This window comes from Myotis yumanensis, unplaced genomic scaffold, assembly GCF_028538775.1.
Source record: "Myotis yumanensis isolate MYYU_CA2020_CCGP unplaced genomic scaffold, mMyoYum1.0.hap1 SCAF_19, whole genome shotgun sequence".
Lineage (NCBI taxonomy): Eukaryota > Metazoa > Chordata > Mammalia > Chiroptera > Vespertilionidae > Myotis > Myotis yumanensis.
This window is the reverse complement of record NW_027223770.1, coordinates 15,353,506-15,369,988: the sequence shown is the minus strand read 5'-3', so window position 1 is coordinate 15,369,988 and position 16,483 is coordinate 15,353,506. Positions and strand designations below refer to the sequence as shown.

The window sequence follows — 16,483 nt, the reverse complement described above, 5'->3', positions numbered from 1 at the left end:
GAGAGCTGAGTTAATTAAATGTTTGACCACGGATAGTAGGCGAATTCTGAAACTGATAATGTTGTGTGGCCCTCGAATGACGTCATAAACATCCAAATGGCCCTTAGCAGAAAGAAGGTTCCCTGCCCCTGCTTCAGGGAGAGCTCTCCCTCGACTCTTCTAGCACCAGGTGGCTGCCAGCTCTCCTTGGCTTGTGGCAGCATCAGTCCAGTCTCTGCCTCCCTCTCCGTACGGCCCTCTCCTCTGTTTCTCTGCCTCTCCATCTTGTCAGGACACCAGTCATTGGATTTAGGGCCCCTTCTAAATACAGAGTCTCAACTAATTGCTAATTAGCTAATCTGTGGAGACCCTACTTCCAATTAAGGTCACATTCTGAGGTTCCAGGGGGACATGAACCCTGGGGGGACACCACTTAACCCGCTGCAGGAGCCTCTTACTTGTGTCGCCTCCACCTTGAAGTGTACGTTTCTCGGTCTCGCCTGTTTTCTCACCTGTCACGTGGAAGACCTGGCATCCGTTCTGCCTATAGCTCGGTCAGGGCTCTAATGAGGTGAGGAAGTGAATGACTTGAAAAGCTGAACGGGTTTTCAGCAGTTCTCAACCTGTGGGTCGCGACCCCTGAAAATACATCCTGCCTATCAGATATTTCCATGACGATTCATAACAGTAGCAAAATTACCGTTATGAAGCAGCAACGAAAATAATTTTATGGTTGGGGGGCCACCACAACATGAGGAACTGTATGAAAGGGTCGCGGCATTAGGAAGGTTGAGAACCACTGGATAGTCAGTGTCCGTGGATTCTGCCACGCCCCCACCCAGGCCTGACCTTTCCCCCAAACCCCAAGCTACACCCCCTTCTACAGACCATGTCCCTGTGGCGGGACAACAGCTCTGCCTGTGGCATACGCCTCAGAGCTTCCTGCAGACCCGGAGCCCCCTCCCCCGGACACAAAAGGCAGACCAATGGGAATTCCTGCACAGGACCTGCAGCCTGGTTTCCTTCCTCATCCGGGGTCTGCCAGTCCAGGCTGATTTTCACTCGTGATAGGACTCTTTCTGGTTCCTTTTTCTTCTGCAGCCCAGCACTCAGCCAGGCCGGGGAGCCCAGGTGACCCCAGCTCTGTGCAGAGACGGCGCCCTGGGGTCGTGAGCTGCCCGCCTCCAAGCACAGGGCTCCCTCTTCCTGTAGCTGCCAGGCCATGTCAGCTGGGTGACATGGGCCTTCTCTCCCTCCCCCCAGACCCTGCTCCGTGACGGCAAGCGTGAGAGCATCGTGAGCACCCTGTTCATCTCCCCCGGAGACGTGGAGAACGGGCAGAGTATCGTGTGCCGAGCCACCAACAAAGCCATCCCCGCGGGGAAGGAGACCTCGGTCACCATCGACATCCAGCGTGAGTACTGACCCGGCCTGGGCCCAGAGGAACCCCCACACCTCAGTCTGGGCACGGAGGAACCTCACACCCCGGCCTGGGCACGGAGGAACCCCCACACCCCAGCCTGGGCACAGAGGAGCCCCACACCCCAGCCTGGGCACAGAGGAACCCCCACACCTCGGTCTGTGCACAGAGGAACCCCCACACCCTGGCCTAGGCCCGGAGGAGCCACCACACCCCAGCCTGGGCATGGAGGAGCCCCCATATCCCGGTCTGGGCACAGAGGAACCCCACACCCCAGCCTGGGCACGGAGGAGTCCCCACACCCCGGCCTGGGCCCGGCCTGGGCAAAGAGGTGGGGAAGGGCCGGTCAAGGGCAGAGAAGGGAGAAAAGGCCGTCTGTACTTGGCACGTATTGTCTCATTCTGTCTGTACACTCATCTGGAGCAGGTATGACGATGGCCCCCACATGGGGATACCGAGGCCCCCAAAGTCTGATGAGCATGCCCACGGCCACAGAGGTTTCATCCGTAGGCAGGCTGGCTCTGCAGACCTGCGCTGGTGACCCCGCTCTGTGCTTCCGAACGGTGGGCCTCATCGAGAGTCAGTTACTACAACGGATATCAACTCAGGGGCTCTGAGTGCCTCGTCATGGGCCGGCATTCACTGCCTCCCCATCATTCTATTTGCTTTAACTCAAGTTCATTTCAAAACACTTCCCAACAGCCCTGGCTCGTCTAAGGCTTCTGCATTCCATTCCACGGGGCACTCCAAGGATCTGTGTCCTAGGACTTTCTTTCTTTTTTTATTGATTTCAGAGAGGAAGGGAGAGGGAGAGGGAGATAGAAACATCAACGATGAGAGAGAGTCATTGATCGGCTGCCTCCTGCACACCCTCCCCATAGGGGATCGAGCCTGCAAACTCAAGCGTGTGCTCTGACTGGGAATGGAACCGTGACCTCCAGGTTCATAGGTCCATGCTCAACCACTGAGCCACCCAGGCTGGGCCTAGGGTTTTCCAAAGCCATCTTGGGGCCTAACAGCAGACGCTCCCACTCAGTGTCTAGAGTCCTTGCAGACACCGTTACACTCCAGAGGGCAGAAGAAATGGCTGTAACAGCAGACATAGCGCTGAGTTCCGGAGGAGCTTCATCTCCACCGTTTGCATCGGCTGTTGGCCCCCTCCCCCCACTCCACGCCAAGCAGGGGGGGTTTTCTTTCACCCCTCACTCAGGGAGAGCCGAGAACAGCAGGGTGATGGGAGGAAGATGCTCGCTCTAAGGGTCGTGTGAGTTTGGGGGTCAGCCTCAGAGGGGTGCCTCCCTCCCCTGGCCCTCGCCCAGGGCCTGGCTCTCCACACCCACCTGCTTCTGCGCAGCAGCTGTGGCATAGAGCAGCAGGCCCAGCCTCGGGGAGGAAGCAAGGAGCTGTGGGCATCAGCTGGTCGGGCGGCCAGGCAGGCTCCACCCCCAGGAGTGCAGGTCTGAGCTGGGTGCTCCACGGAGGGACTCCGGTGCCTTGTCTGATGGCACCGAGTGACACTCGAGCTCCCTTCTTTCCCTAAGATTGACCATGAATCAGAGCTCTTTCCAGACACAAGCCACCCCTGGGAGGAAGGAGGGAGGGAGGCACAAGTCACCCAAGTCTCCGATGGCCGAGCTGCCAGCTGTGGCCGCGGCACAGCCCCTCCCTCCTTCCCCACCCATCCCCAATCCGTGCAGGAGGCCTGTGTCAGCTGGGAATCCTGCACCAAAGAAACCCCCCCACCCCGGCTTGGCTCCCAGGGCCACGCCCTGGGCCCAGCAGGGAGACCGGGGAAGCAGTGCTCCCAGCCATGCATCACACCAGGGAACCTCCCGTCAACAGGAAAGCCATCCCCACACATCGGCCCACCAGCTCCTAAAAGTCATTGCCCTAAATGCACTCTAATGAGATGATCGATTTACCATAAGGGCGAGCGATGACAGTCTGCTTCGGTGGAGGACGCCAGCACCGCCAGGTCCCTGGGCCCTGGCGGCCTTTCTTCCCAAGGACATCTCAGCCACATGAGGAGGGAGGCCTCAGGGAGAGGTCAGATGGAGGCTCAGCACCCAGGTCCCTGCTCCTGGGTCCGCCCCATCCGAGGAAGTGCAGGCCGTGGTTAAGGCCACAGCATTCTTCCTGGTTTGAATATGGTTCTGCCAAGGTTCACCTGGCTAGCTAACCTCTTGGTACCTCAGTTTCCTCATCTGAATACAGCGGTAGCGATGCTTACCTCATAGGGTCACTGTGAGGTCCTATTCAGTCATTCCGATGCTGTGCCTAGCACAGTGCCTGGCACGTGGTGAGCACTTTGCACCTGTCAGCTGTTGTTACCATGCACAGTGTGTGGCCGCCCCTCCCCCCGCGCCCCCCACAGCCAGGGCCCCCCCACAACCCTGACAGGGGAGCGGTCTCCATCCATGTGTCCCCTCCCGAAAGTGTCTGCATGTGTGTGCCCAGCAAAGGTCAGGCTCTCTCCACCCCCAGCCTCCCCCTTCCTCTTCCTCCATCGCTCCATTTGTTCGCTCAATAAGCACCCAGGTGTTTGCTGTGGACGCCATGGGCTGGAGGAGCTGCCTTTGCAAGCCTGCTCGTCTTCTCAGGCAACCAGGAAGCAGCCACACTCAGCAAAAGCGCATTTGTTGTTTGTTTCCCTCGGTCTTTATATGTTACCCAACGGAAGACAAAGCTCCCAGATTGAGTAATGGGAGAGAAAGCTGAACACCCCCAAAGTCTCGCTACATCTGGACTCTGCATCCAGCTGCCAAGTTGCAAATGGATGTGCTATAAAACCACTAAGTCATGGAATTTCGCACTTTTCCCACCTCCTCCTCCTTGTAATACTTCCCCCGAGTGTGTGCGCACATGCACACACACACGCACGCACACACACACACACACACACACACGTGCACGCGCTGCTGATAGAAACACTAACAGGCTCAGCTGTAACATCTGTTCCATGTGATCTCGGTTCCACCAGCTACATCAAAGCTGCCCTCTGCACGTTACGCAGCCGACATCACGCGTGGGATTAAAATCATGTTTAATGGTTGGATGTGACATAAACTATGTCTGCCCCTGGAGCCTGGTAGACGCCTGCAAATTCATATCCTGCACAAGGAGAGGAGGGGCCTGGACGGGGAGCGCAGGGGCTGTGGCCAGGGTGGTGGTGCAGCCACAGGGGAGATGCAATGCAACCTGGGGCCCATTCTCCGAGGTCCTGCAGGAAAGGCAGGCATTGAGGGTGTTGCAAAGAGGTGGGGAAGCTGTGGGAGACTGTTCCAAGGATGAGCTGAGAATGGCAGGTGGGGGATGGACGAGGGGCCCACGCAGCAAGAAGGGTCCCCATAAGTATGTGCTCCATGCCCCTGCTCCCCGAGAGCCACCATTTGACAAAGGTAGGGTGGGCCTCCCGGAACGGCCCCCCAGTTTCTGTGTTGGGTTTCTAGACTCTGTCACGCCATCACCTCCTCTCCAAGAGTTGGATGGAGGCTCTCAGCTCGCCTCCTAATATTGATGTCGGAATGGGGGACGGACGGGAGCCAGCCACACATTCAGACCCAGAGGGCAGCTCTCCAACGCCTATACCGCAGAGCATGCTGCCCCAACCCCCATGAGATGCAAGCTCCTCCCTGGGTCTCCATGTCCCTGGGTGGCACTGCCGGCCTCAGCGGGCCCAGTGTAGCCGGCCAGCCCTGCCTGGATAGAGGGCTGGGCCTCCTGCGTAGCCTGGCCTGGGAGCTGGCGGTCCTGGGCTGCGTGGGCGGGCACTCACCTGATGGGCAGCAGCCGGGAGCGGCTGCGAGTCCTGAGGGTCGTAGCTCTCCTGGGAGGCGAGCTCTCATGGCTACTCCTTGCCACACACACATCCTTGTGACCATTTGAACTACGCTTTCGACTCGAAGCTCTCTGCTTCTTTTTCTGATTCTTCCTCTGCACTTCTCGATCTCCGCCCCCCTCTCCTCCTTGTCTCCCTCTCTCAGTTCCCCCTCTCCGCTACCTCCCGCCACTTAGCTCTGTGAGCTTCTCATCACGTTGAAGGAGGGAGCCCAGCCCAGCCTGGGGAGCCGGGGGTCTGGGGGTGCCCGTCAGAACGCCGGGGAGATGGTTAGGCTGATGAAAGGGTACGAATGCCAAGTTCCAGTGAACGGACGCACCGGAGCCTCTGTACAGAGATATGACAGGGCATTTCAAAGACAGATCGTTTGGATTTCAATGGCCTCAGTGTCCACACTCCCCCTCTTGCCGTGGCACCCCCTCCTCCCTTCTCCTTTCTGAAGCCTTTTGTTCTCTCCGAAAGCTGGACGGTGGGCGGCACGACCCTGGGGCCGGGCAGCCGTACTTCCTAGCTGGCTGCTCATTGAAACACCAGGCTTTGGACCTACAGAGGGAGCCTCCCTGCCCCCCCCCCCCCCACCAGGACTGCCTGAAGCAGGCACCTCCAGGGAGTGGGGCGCCCCTGCTGAACCCCCAGCTTTCTGGGGACCCCTGGAGCGGTGGCTGCTCTGAGGGTCCCCAGGATTGTGGGGGTGGGAACTCTGGCCTGTACCCTCCAGGTCACTGAGGGGGTCTTCCTGCCTCATTCTTCCCCAAATCCATGGACACAGCTCCCCGGTCTACAAGGGACTCTCTTCTTCTTGCAGACCCCCCGCTGGTCAACCTGTCGGTGGAGCCGCAGCCGGTGCTGGAAGACAACGTCGTCACCTTCCACTGCTCTGCCAAGGCCAACCCGGCCGTCACGCAGTACAGGTGAGGGCCATGCTGAGCAGGCGCGGCCTGGGCACCCGGCCCTCCGCCCTCGCCTGTCACCTGGGCTGTCGCTGTGGGCCTGGGCACCCGGCACCCTGCTGGTTCCGTGTGGGTGCCCCTTCTCCTTCTCCATGCCCCACCCCCCTACCCACCCCGGCCAGGTGAGGGCCCCTCCCCGCCTGCCTCTCCCCTCCACCCTGGCCGGTGGAGTCCCTCTCCTTCGCGCACAGATGCGCTCCCATTCCGCTGGAGACGGTAGGTGTCACCGCTTCTGTGTGAATAGCTCATTGATCCCTTGTTTCTGAAAAGAGGGAGAGAGGCTCAGGACAAAAACGTTAAAACCATCAGGGGAACCAGTAAGGTCAGCATCTGGATTCTAGTCTTGAGTCACCACACTGGGCACCTGGGCAGGGCGGGGTCTCTGGGACAGCTCCCCGTCCCGCGGGCGCCTGGGACCATGCACACCCGTGGCGCCGAGCACCCGTGGCTCACAACACCGGTGAGGCATCGCTACTGCTCCCACGCTCGTCTTCCGCCCTTGACTGAGCTTCTCGGAGGCAAGCACTGCAATTTGAGTCGCATATGGCGCTCAGCGTGGAGCACAGTGTGTGGCGTGTACTGTTCTCGGAACGCGGGCTGACTGACGGGATAAATGCTCATAGCTGCTCCTCTGGGCCCCCGCCTGCCTGCGCACCATCGCCGCACGAGGCATCCAAGAGACGGTGACCTCAGAGGTGCTCAAGGGCAGACTGGCCTGCCCTCCTAGTGGATCTCACCGTGGCCCTGACCCCACCCGGCCCTTCCCGCCAGCCCAGAGCTGACGGAGGCGCCCAGAGTGCGGCCTCTGCCGTGGAAATGGGCCATTAAGCTGCAGCCTCCGCCGGCGCCTGAGAGGCTAATGGTCTCAGAGGAGGAAATACTGGCCAGTGTTGGGGGAGGACAGGGATGGCAGCCGGGCAGTGCTGCCCCAGAGGCAGCATCCGAGGTAATGGGCCGGAGAGGCAGCCCGAGAGGCAGCTGGAGGTTCAGGCTGGACTTGAGGCAGCGCCCCCTGCAGTGCAGATAATGAAACAACATGGGGACCAGAAACCAGGAGACAGTCTGTACCTTCGAGGATATTTTTTAAAAAAAATTTTTTTTAATCCTTACCCGAGGATATTTTTCCATCAATTTTTATTATTTTTAAAATATATTTTTATTGATTTCAGAGAGGGAGAGATAGAAATATCAATGATGAGAATCATTGATAGATTGAGAGAGACACATGGATTGGTTGCCTCCCACATGCACCCTGACCAGGGCTGGGGTAGAAGCTGCAATCCAGGTACATGCCCTTGACCGGGAATCAAACCCACAACCCTTTGGTGCGCGGGCTGGCACTCTAACCGCTTAGCAACACCAGCCAGGGCTCGAGGATATTTTTAAGTCGGATGCAAACCCATCTGTCCTGTCTGGCTTAGCTGTGCACTGGGCTAGGGGACCCCTGGAGGTGCGCAGCCCAGGATGTCCAGGGGCAGGTCTGGAGCAAACTCCTGAGGCCCAGTCACCCCTCTGGAAAGAGCAGAACCCCGGCGATGACGACGGTGACCAGGTGTAAGTGTGCACACGAGACGGGGTCATGACGCGGACATGGAAAGAGAGTGACTGCTGGTGAGTCCAGTGAAGGGGAAAGGCGGTTCATTGCACTCTTCTTGCAACTTCCCCATAATTTCAAATGTGGGTTCTTTTTCACTAAAAAGTTAACAAAGGAACAAGCAGGCATATAGGCAGAGACCATGCAGGTTGCCCTGGGCTGTGGGCCCTGGGTGTCCCGCCCCATCTCCATCCCACCCTGTGGGTCACAGTCAGGGGGAGCTGTCAGTGGGCCGGTGGGCTCCCCGCAGGTGGGGACTTGTCCTTGCCTGCCGCCTTCCCCGTGGACTTCTGATCAGCCAAAGGTCCTGAGAACGCTTCAGGGTGGATCCGGCTTCCTCCAGGCCTCCCCCCAGCACACAGCAGCCTGGGTCCCACCCAGACCCCCTCGCTCCAGCGGGTGGGAGGAGTAGGGGTGGGACACAGATCCCCAACCACACGCCCCATTCATCGCCCGATTCATCCACCTCAAGCAGGGGCCGTGCCAATTAAGTCGGGTCATTAAATTAAAGTTAGAAATTGAAGTGATTCATGAATAACTCATAATGGTTTGTTGGGAAGCTCCTTAAGCTCTCAGGGAGCATGGTTTGCTCTGTTGTTAAACGATAATTGTTATTTATTAATCGTGTTCTTAATAATTACCCGATATTAATTCGCAATAAGAACCACATGGTGCCCGCCTGGGGGATGGCCGCCTCCCGGCTGGAGGGACGGGCTGGGCAAGAGACCGATGCAGGGAACGAAGCGAAGGGGACGGGCCTCCACGATCCCAGGATGGAGCCGGGAGTGAGAGGAAGTGGGGTGCAGGCAGGGCCGGCAGGGGAGCTGTGGTCACAGGGACCCGTGGGTACAGGGTGACAATGGTGGGGGCCAAAGGGCCCATCAACACTGGGCTTGAACTGCAGGAGGAGCGAGCTTGAAGTTTTGTGATTTTTTAATTTATTTTTGTTGTTGTTCATCCTCACCCGAGGATATTTTTCCATTGATTTTTAGAGACAGTAGAAGGGTGGGCGAGAGACACACAGAGAGAAACATTGATGTGGGAGAGACATCTCCATTGGTTGCCTGCAACCGAGGTGCGTGCCCTTGGCCGGAATCGAACCCGGGACCCTTCAGTCTGCGGGCTGACGCTCTATCCACGGAGCCAAACCGGCCAGGGCAGCTTTGTGATTTTAAAGTGAGTTTTGTCCACCTTGGAGACCTGTGAGGAGAGCCCCACGGCGTACAGGCGCTCACACCCCTGGGTACCCCAGCGCTGCCCCGGGGCAGGGGCTGCCTGGTCCCTGGCCCACGCAGTGCTCTGCGGTCCAGGACCAGCACCCAGACAGGCCCAAGGCTCTCGGTCTCCCCCCTCCGCTGGCTCTGATTGGTCGGATGACTGGCTGATGAAAGAAGTCAGCACAGCCCTCCTCCTGCCTTTCCGACAAACCAGGACAGATGGAGCCGAGGCCTCTGAGGAGCGAGACAAGGGAGGGAGGGTGGAAACGGCACAGAAAAAAGGGCAAGCGTCATCCCTGGGGAGGGGGAGGGTGGAAGGGAGAGAGGGGCACCGTGAGGGGACCTACTCTGGGGACAGGAGCCGGGACAGGAGAGCTGAGAGAACTGGCCGAGGGGAGGGGCGGTCGGGAGCTCTGCTAACCCCTCTCTCTCAGCTTCTCACCTCGCGTGGACCCCGACTTCCTGGAGCCTCATTTCTATGTGTTGGGGTGTGGGGGGGGGGTATGCCTACAGGTGTGGGCACACGCCATGACACCTTGGCCTCTGAGGTCGCGGACTTAGCCTCCTTCTTTTCCAACGCGGCCAGGACAGGGTCCCTGACAGGCTCAGAGCCGGGTGGCCCGCCGTCTGGGGACTGCCAGGGTGTTACCCATCGCCTAGCCGGCCAGATGGCTGACCGACCAAACAGCCAGACCTCCTCCCTCCAGAATAACCCACTCGTCCAGTGCCACTGCCCGCCTGGTGACCCTCAGACCGAAGCCCGCCACCTGCACTGCCAACTGCTCCCCAGCCCTGGAAGCCGCCCTGCCTGGAGGTCCCCGGAGGGACCCTGCAGGGGCTGCCCGCTGCCCCAGGCCCGGCTCCTTCTCTGTGGACTGGACGCGCCCAGCTCCCAGAGAACCGTCCCCCGGGCGGGAGGGGCGCCCTGGCCATCGAGGCCACCACAGCCCTCGGGGCCTGTGTTGCAGGTGGGCCAAGCGGGGCCAGATCATCAAGGAGGCATCGGGAGAGGTGTACCGAGCCACCGTGGACTACACGTACTTCTCGGAGCCCGTCTCCTGCGAGGTGACCAACGCCCTGGGCAGCACCAACATCAGCCGCACCGTGGACGTCTACTGTGAGTGCCCCGTCTGGGGGCCCCCCTGGGGGCGCGGGCCCCGGGTGGTCTCTGCTCAGGGCCCGGGGACCGGTGCTGGCCCCCTGCACACAGCGTGCCAGGTCTCGCCAGCTCACGGAGCTGCGCCCTGTGCAAAGAGCCTCCTCCTGTGGCGGCCTCATGACAACACAGGGAGGCAGTCATGGTTCCCGTGAGGCAGATGAAGGGACGGAGACCCGAGGTCACACTGTGTGGAGGCAGCAGGATGAGGCCTGAGGCCAAGCTCCAAGCAAAACACTGCCTGTCCCCACCCCCAGCCTATCCCTCCCTTTCAGGGCTCCCCGAGGTGCCCCTCCTCCCGGGGGCCTGGCAGAGACCTCCCAGCCGATGGGCAGCTGGCTGCATCACAGCGACAACCATTCGCTCCTCTGCGGCCCTTTCCAGCGTTAAAGCCCTTTCCCACACTCCTCTACACCTGCCCCTTCCCTCCCCCCCAGGGCCTCAGCTGAGCACTGTGCTCCCTCCCACACCAGGGGGCTCGTCCAGGCTCTGACCCCACCCCAGATTTCACTCTCCCTCCCTGAAAGCCGCTCCCTGCACACCCTCTGTCCAGAGCCTAAACGTTCACCATCATTCTCAGTGTGGGGCCAGGCTTGGTCTGCAGGAGGCTTGGGGAAGGGGGTGCAGAGAGGAGCCTCCAGTAACCCCGCCACGTAGCAGGGGTGTGGGCAACACGTGAGCTCGAACAAGAGGCCGGAAGGGGCTGGGACAGAGGACAGCCTGAGAGCAGAGGTAGGGACACCAGGGAGCCACCTGGCCACTTCATTCCATAGGTCAGAGCCCCTAGGGAGCCGGAGGCTCCGGGAGCAGCCACTTGACTTGAGAGCAGACACATGAAGGTCTTTAGGCACAAGGAGGAGGGCCCCTCTGCCCGCACCTTGGGATGGGGGCTTCCTGGGACCAGGACAGAGGGAAGGGGATGGGAGAGCCCTGGGGGCATATCCAGGCACAAAGGGGGCCGGAGCCTTTTTCCTCGGCTGGTGCTGTCCATCCAGGCGGGAGGCCTTTCCCTTACTCCCCGACCCGAGGCCCAAGGGCAGAGGACTGAAGTGTGAGGGCCTGGGCTGGCGCACGCTGAGGTGGCCCAGGCACCAGATGGGGGAAGGGAGGCAGCCGCAAGGCGGTCCCCAGAGCCCCCGGCCCACTGCGCCTGTCTGTCCCTCACCCGTCACAGTCGGGCCCCGGATAACATCGGAGCCCCAGTCCCTGCTCGTGGATCTGGGCTCGGAGGCCGTCTTCAGCTGCGCCTGGACCGGGAACCCCTCCCTGACCATCGTCTGGATGAAACGGGGCTCCGGCGTGGTGAGTCCGCAGCTCAGACCCCAGGGGCCTCTGCCTGGGTTGGGGGGCCCCGGTCCCAGGGGCCTCTGCCTGGGTTGGGAGGCCCCGGTCCCAGGGGCCTCTGCCTGGGTTGGGGGGCCCCGGTCCTGGGTGCCCTGCCTGCCAGGGCCCCGTCACTCTTACACCGGGGTGTCAGCCTCCGGTGAGCTACAGGAAGAGGCTCCAGAAAGAGAAGAGGGCACCCCAGGGACCCACAGGCACCTCCTCGGCCCTTCACACAGCAGCCGCTGTGGGTTTCCCGCTGTGACCCGGGGAGGAACAGCTGGGGGTCACCCCACACTAGGAGTGAGAGGCACAGTTAACTCACCCGTTAGCTTTTGGGTTCGCGTTGCTCTCTCTGTGCCTCAGTGTGCAAAGGCGCTTGTCTCCAGAGGACCAGCCAGAGCCGGGCGGGAGGTGGGGGAGGCAGAAGCCAGGATGCCCACTCGGAGCTAGCCAGTGCTTTCTTTTCGTCCCCCCAAACCACATCCCAAAGCGATACTGGGAATGACTGGGAGAGGCAGGTCCAGGGGCCTTCAAAGAAGGTCAGCTGTAGGGTCATTGCTCGGGGAGCCAGCCTGGTGCCGGTGGGTGGGCAGCCCCTCCCTGTCTGAGACCGCCTTGGGCACAGCCAGCGAGTCCCACTCCTCCACACTTGTTCCGCACCCCACCTCCAGGGCTGCAGCCCACCCTCTGTGGTGTGGGCTCCCCTACACGCAGGTGCTATGCAGTAACCGTCGACCTCCCCCCCTCCCCGCTCCACCCCCTCACCCCCTGCTCCGGCCCTGTTCTTCCTGAGATGCCGGACACGTGGGCTTTCACCAGGCCTGTCCGAGGAGGACTCTCTGGTCCTGAAAGACAGAGAGCGCCCGCCCCCACTCTTTGTGTCTGATGCTCCCCGATTCTCCTAGGTCCTGAGCAACGAGAAGACCCTGACCCTCAAAGCCGTCCGCCAGGAGGATGCTGGGAAGTATGTGTGCAGAGCCGTGGTGCCCCGGGTGGGGGCCGGGGAGCGAGAGGTGACCCTGACTGTCAATGGTAAGACCCCTCCCCGCAACTCCTGCCGCGATGGGGGGGAGAGGGGGGGGGGAGAGGAGAGGGACCCAACGTGTCTGGGTCCCAGGCAGTGACCTGCGGGACTGTCATCCATCTGGACCTGGCCATCACCCCCGACTATGGGTGCACGAGTCTATGCTGGAGCCCAGACACCTCTCTCCTTCTTTCTCTCCTAAGGGTCTCAGCCCTGAAAGTGGTAGCCGACGAGTTTTATCCTGGCCAGGAAAAGGGTCAGGGGTCACTGGGCAGCCAAAGCCATACCTATCCTTTAACTTGACCTCGGCCCTGGCGGGAATTTAGGGCGCATCTCTGGACTCTGGATTGGCCCCTTCCCATTGCAATAGAGCCACCCAACTGGACAAGACCAAGTGCTGGGGGGCGGGGGTCCCGCTAAGGGGTGGGGAGGTGCCTTGTTGCATATAATAAAAGCCACTGCAGCAGGAGAGGGCTTGCACGCCTCCCGAGGACACAGCCGGAGGCACTGGATGACTGCTACATGCAGCGTGTAGGGGACGGGGCCGAGACCAGGCCTGGCTGGCACCGGGACAGAGATTCGGGCCCCCCGCTGTGAGGCAGCCTGGGCCACGGTCTGGAACCCACGGTGGTTTGAGAGGGTGAGAAACACGAAGGCCAGTCCCTCTGCCTCCTCCAAACTCCCCCGCCGCTGGGTTCCTGGTGTCCTGTTTGGTGTCTGTCATGCCCGGGCCCCTTGCAAGCCTGCCCCCCCATCTGCTCCACGCCCCACCCCCCATCTGACAGGGCTGAGCCGAGTCCCAGGTGGCTTCATCTCCACCCAGGAAGCCGCATGGATGCGCCCGCTTTGATAGAAAACTAACCAGCTCGGTGCCCCCTTAGCCACCCCCCCTGCTGTCCCCATTAACCACCCCCCTCCATCTATTTCCTTTCCTCTCCATGACCCCACAGGCTATGGCAGCCCGAGAGGGGTTACCCACCCAGACCCCTGAGTGCTCCCTGGCCACCTGTGCTGGACAGAGCCCTGCCTCAGGGGCCTTCCTGCCTTTCCTGTGTGTCCCTAGGACGCCACCAGCAAATGGGCACCGCAGGCTAAAAATAACAGCATCTGGTGGCGCCTCCATGTATCCATGGCAACAGGCAGCAGCCTTTTCCTGCCGCTCTGGGTCTGACACTCAGCTTGGGCACCAGGCCTTGGTGAAATCTCACGCGCGCCCCCTCCCCCCACACCCTAATGCCAGCCCTGGGAGGGCGCTGGGCAGTGCTGGCCCATGACTCGCCCAGGACCAGCCAGTCTGGGGACCCTCCGACTCACAGAGGCCTCTGGGGCCCCCAAGCCTGAAGCTTTGAAAGGAGCCTCCTTGTTTCTGGGGTAACCGGGGCGACTAAGGAGGGACTGACAACCCATTGTCCCTTTAGACATTCGGGGATTCCCAGCAGAGGTTTGAAGTGGTTTCCTGGGGAGGTAACCAACATCTTGGAGGGACAGGGACACCCCAGCCTGGGCCTGGGCATCTGCCCAGGAGTCAATCTGCTCCCTCCAGGGTCTGGCTCTCTATCCCTCCCCCTCCCCCTTCCCGCCTCCAATCCTGCTGAGCCCCCCTGAGTGGCCAGGAAGAGAATGCCCCAGGGATGGGAGTGCAGCAAGGAAGCTGTTTGTGGCTGCTGAACGAGGGGCATCTCGCCCTGAGGCAGGGGTGGAGTAAGTGGCCAGGGAGGGGAGCCTGCCAGCGCCTGGGCTCCTGCAGACCAGGTGGAAGGACGGTGCCTGAACTGGGCGGGGGGGATCTGGCCTTCTGAAGGGATCCAGAATGATGGGGTTTTCTTCAGAACAAATCCGAGCCGCTGGGGACCTCCAGCCATTGCCCTCCGGGGGTCGGCGGGCACAGATGCCGGCTGCTTTGCTCACTCCAGGATCTCAGGAAGGGGAGATGAGCCCTGTGACAGCTGCGCAGTGACTCCCTCAGCCCCATCCACCTCGATTCTGAGTTCTGGTTTCTTTTACGAAGCCCTTTAACAGATGCCTGAGAGTCCCCCAGGATGCCTAGCTCCTGGGGGGCGGGGGGCGGTATCTGATTTCCTCACTTCCATCCCAGCCGCAGAACAAAGCCCGGCCCTCCTGCCTTTTCCTGGCGCCCAGGCCTCAGCCCACTTGTACAGCCAGCTGAGTGTGGAAGCCCTCATCTGGAGGGTCCCCCACATCTGCCCTCCTCAGCTCCAAGCCATTTGCATCCTGAGCTCAAAAAGTCACCTGAGTGTGTCTCCCAGTCGCTTTTTTCCCCCACGGCTGAGAGCTACTCATAGAAATGCAAATCCGGTTTAATTAAGGCGGCTAATAAACAGCAATTACGTTGGCAGCGGGTTTTGTTTTGTTCCCAGCATAATATTACCTGTCCTGGGGTCCCTTTCTCTGCCTCCCTCGCTTCCTGCCACCTGAGTCCTGGCCTCTACCCAAAGGATTGGGAAGACGGCACAGGGGCCTCCACCCTCTCACCCCTGGCTTCTACTGCCCACCCAGCCAGGGAGCTGGCTGCAGAAATGACAGACTAGCAGCTCGCCCATTGGCCAGGCCAGGCGGGCATCAGCCAGGAGACTGGGGGTAGATAAAAGGCAGACTAGACAAGAAGCACTGCTGGATTCAGATAGACTGGCTAGGCTGTCGGATGCAGCCACGGAGACAGGTACTCCAGGACCGTGCCTTGTCACACGTGCACAAGCATACATACATGCACACGCACACACGTGCACACACGCATGTGCACAAGCCGTGCCTTGTCACACGCGCACAAGCACACATGCATACACGTGCACGCACGCGCACATGCATATGCACAAACTGTGCCTTGTCACACATGCACACACGTGCACACCCACGTGTACACACACATATGCACAAGCTGGATGAGAAGGTGTAGGGGTCACCTTTGGTGCCACGCTCTCACCTGGGCCATCTGGGATCTCCTGAGACCTGTGTGAGAAGAGAGCTAAGAAGTGCCCAGTGCATTGTGCCTCTCCGGGGTGATTCTTTCTGCACCCCCTCAACATCACACACCATTTCTCTGCTGCCACCCTCGAAGCTCAGCCTTGCCCAGGACACCCCGTTTGTTAGGCAAGCGCGCCCTCTACAGGAGACCTGAGAAAATGGCTTGGACTGGAACAGCTGGCTAAGGCGGAGGTGCCGGCTCACTTAGCACTGCTATACCCTTCCTCCCTGGCAGCCCCCCACTCCCTTCAAAGGCGGACCACCTCCTTCACAAAGCATTCCCGTTCCCTATCCGCCAGGTAGAACTACCCTCTCTCCTCTGAGCCGCTGGCACTTCATCCGTACGCGCCTGGGGTCCCAACACTCGCCCACTCTTCCCACGGTCATTTCTGCTGTGGAGAAAGCGAGACCCCCCTCCCTCCTCTGGTGGTTTCGGCTGGTGGAGTAATCGAACCGGTCTGTGCCAGATTAACAAGAGATCATCACCTAATTTAATTACATGCGTGCCTACGGGAGCTCCACACGCGTGAGAGGGGGACAAGGGAGTTAAAAGGAGGTGAACATGGCACCCCGAGCTAAGGAGAAGGTAGGCGGGCACCTTGGGGCTGCAGGGGGAGGTCAGAGCAGGACGGTGAGAGCAGCAGATGCTCAGTCACTCACAGTCGGCCCTGCTGTGCACACAGGTCAGAAATGCTCTCTCGGACCCTCTCATTACAGGGGAGGCCCCTCGTTTAAATTCTTACAGGCAGTTAAGGGGAGATGGGAGTTTCTCTGGAGCCCACACTCCACAGCAGCACATGTAGGGGTGACTCATTCTGAACCCCTGCAATGTCTTCTGGGCCTTCTGACTCAGAGACACCCGCTCATGACCCCTTAAGACAGCGGTTCTCGACCTGTGGGTCGCGACCCCTTTGGCGGTCGAACGACCCTTTCACAGGGGTCGCCTAAGACCATCCTGCAGATCAGATATTTACATGACGATTCATAACAGTAGCAA

At 60.4% G+C, this 16,483-nt stretch overlaps 1 protein-coding gene across 2 annotated transcripts in view; it reads left to right on the top strand.

The window, feature by feature from the left end:
- KIRREL3 (kirre like nephrin family adhesion molecule 3) overlaps positions 1-16,483 on the top strand; it is a 455,238-nt gene that overhangs the window by 426,158 nt on the left and 12,597 nt on the right. For both annotated transcript variants that reach the window (XM_070399201.1, XM_070399200.1), the window contains exons 6-10: positions 1,243-1,393; positions 6,043-6,148; positions 9,967-10,115; positions 11,329-11,456; positions 12,386-12,512. In XM_070399201.1, the coding sequence (XP_070255302.1) occupies positions 1,243-1,393; positions 6,043-6,148; positions 9,967-10,115; positions 11,329-11,456; positions 12,386-12,512 (661 nt within the window). The remainder of the gene's footprint in view (positions 1-1,242; positions 1,394-6,042; positions 6,149-9,966; positions 10,116-11,328; positions 11,457-12,385; positions 12,513-16,483) is intronic.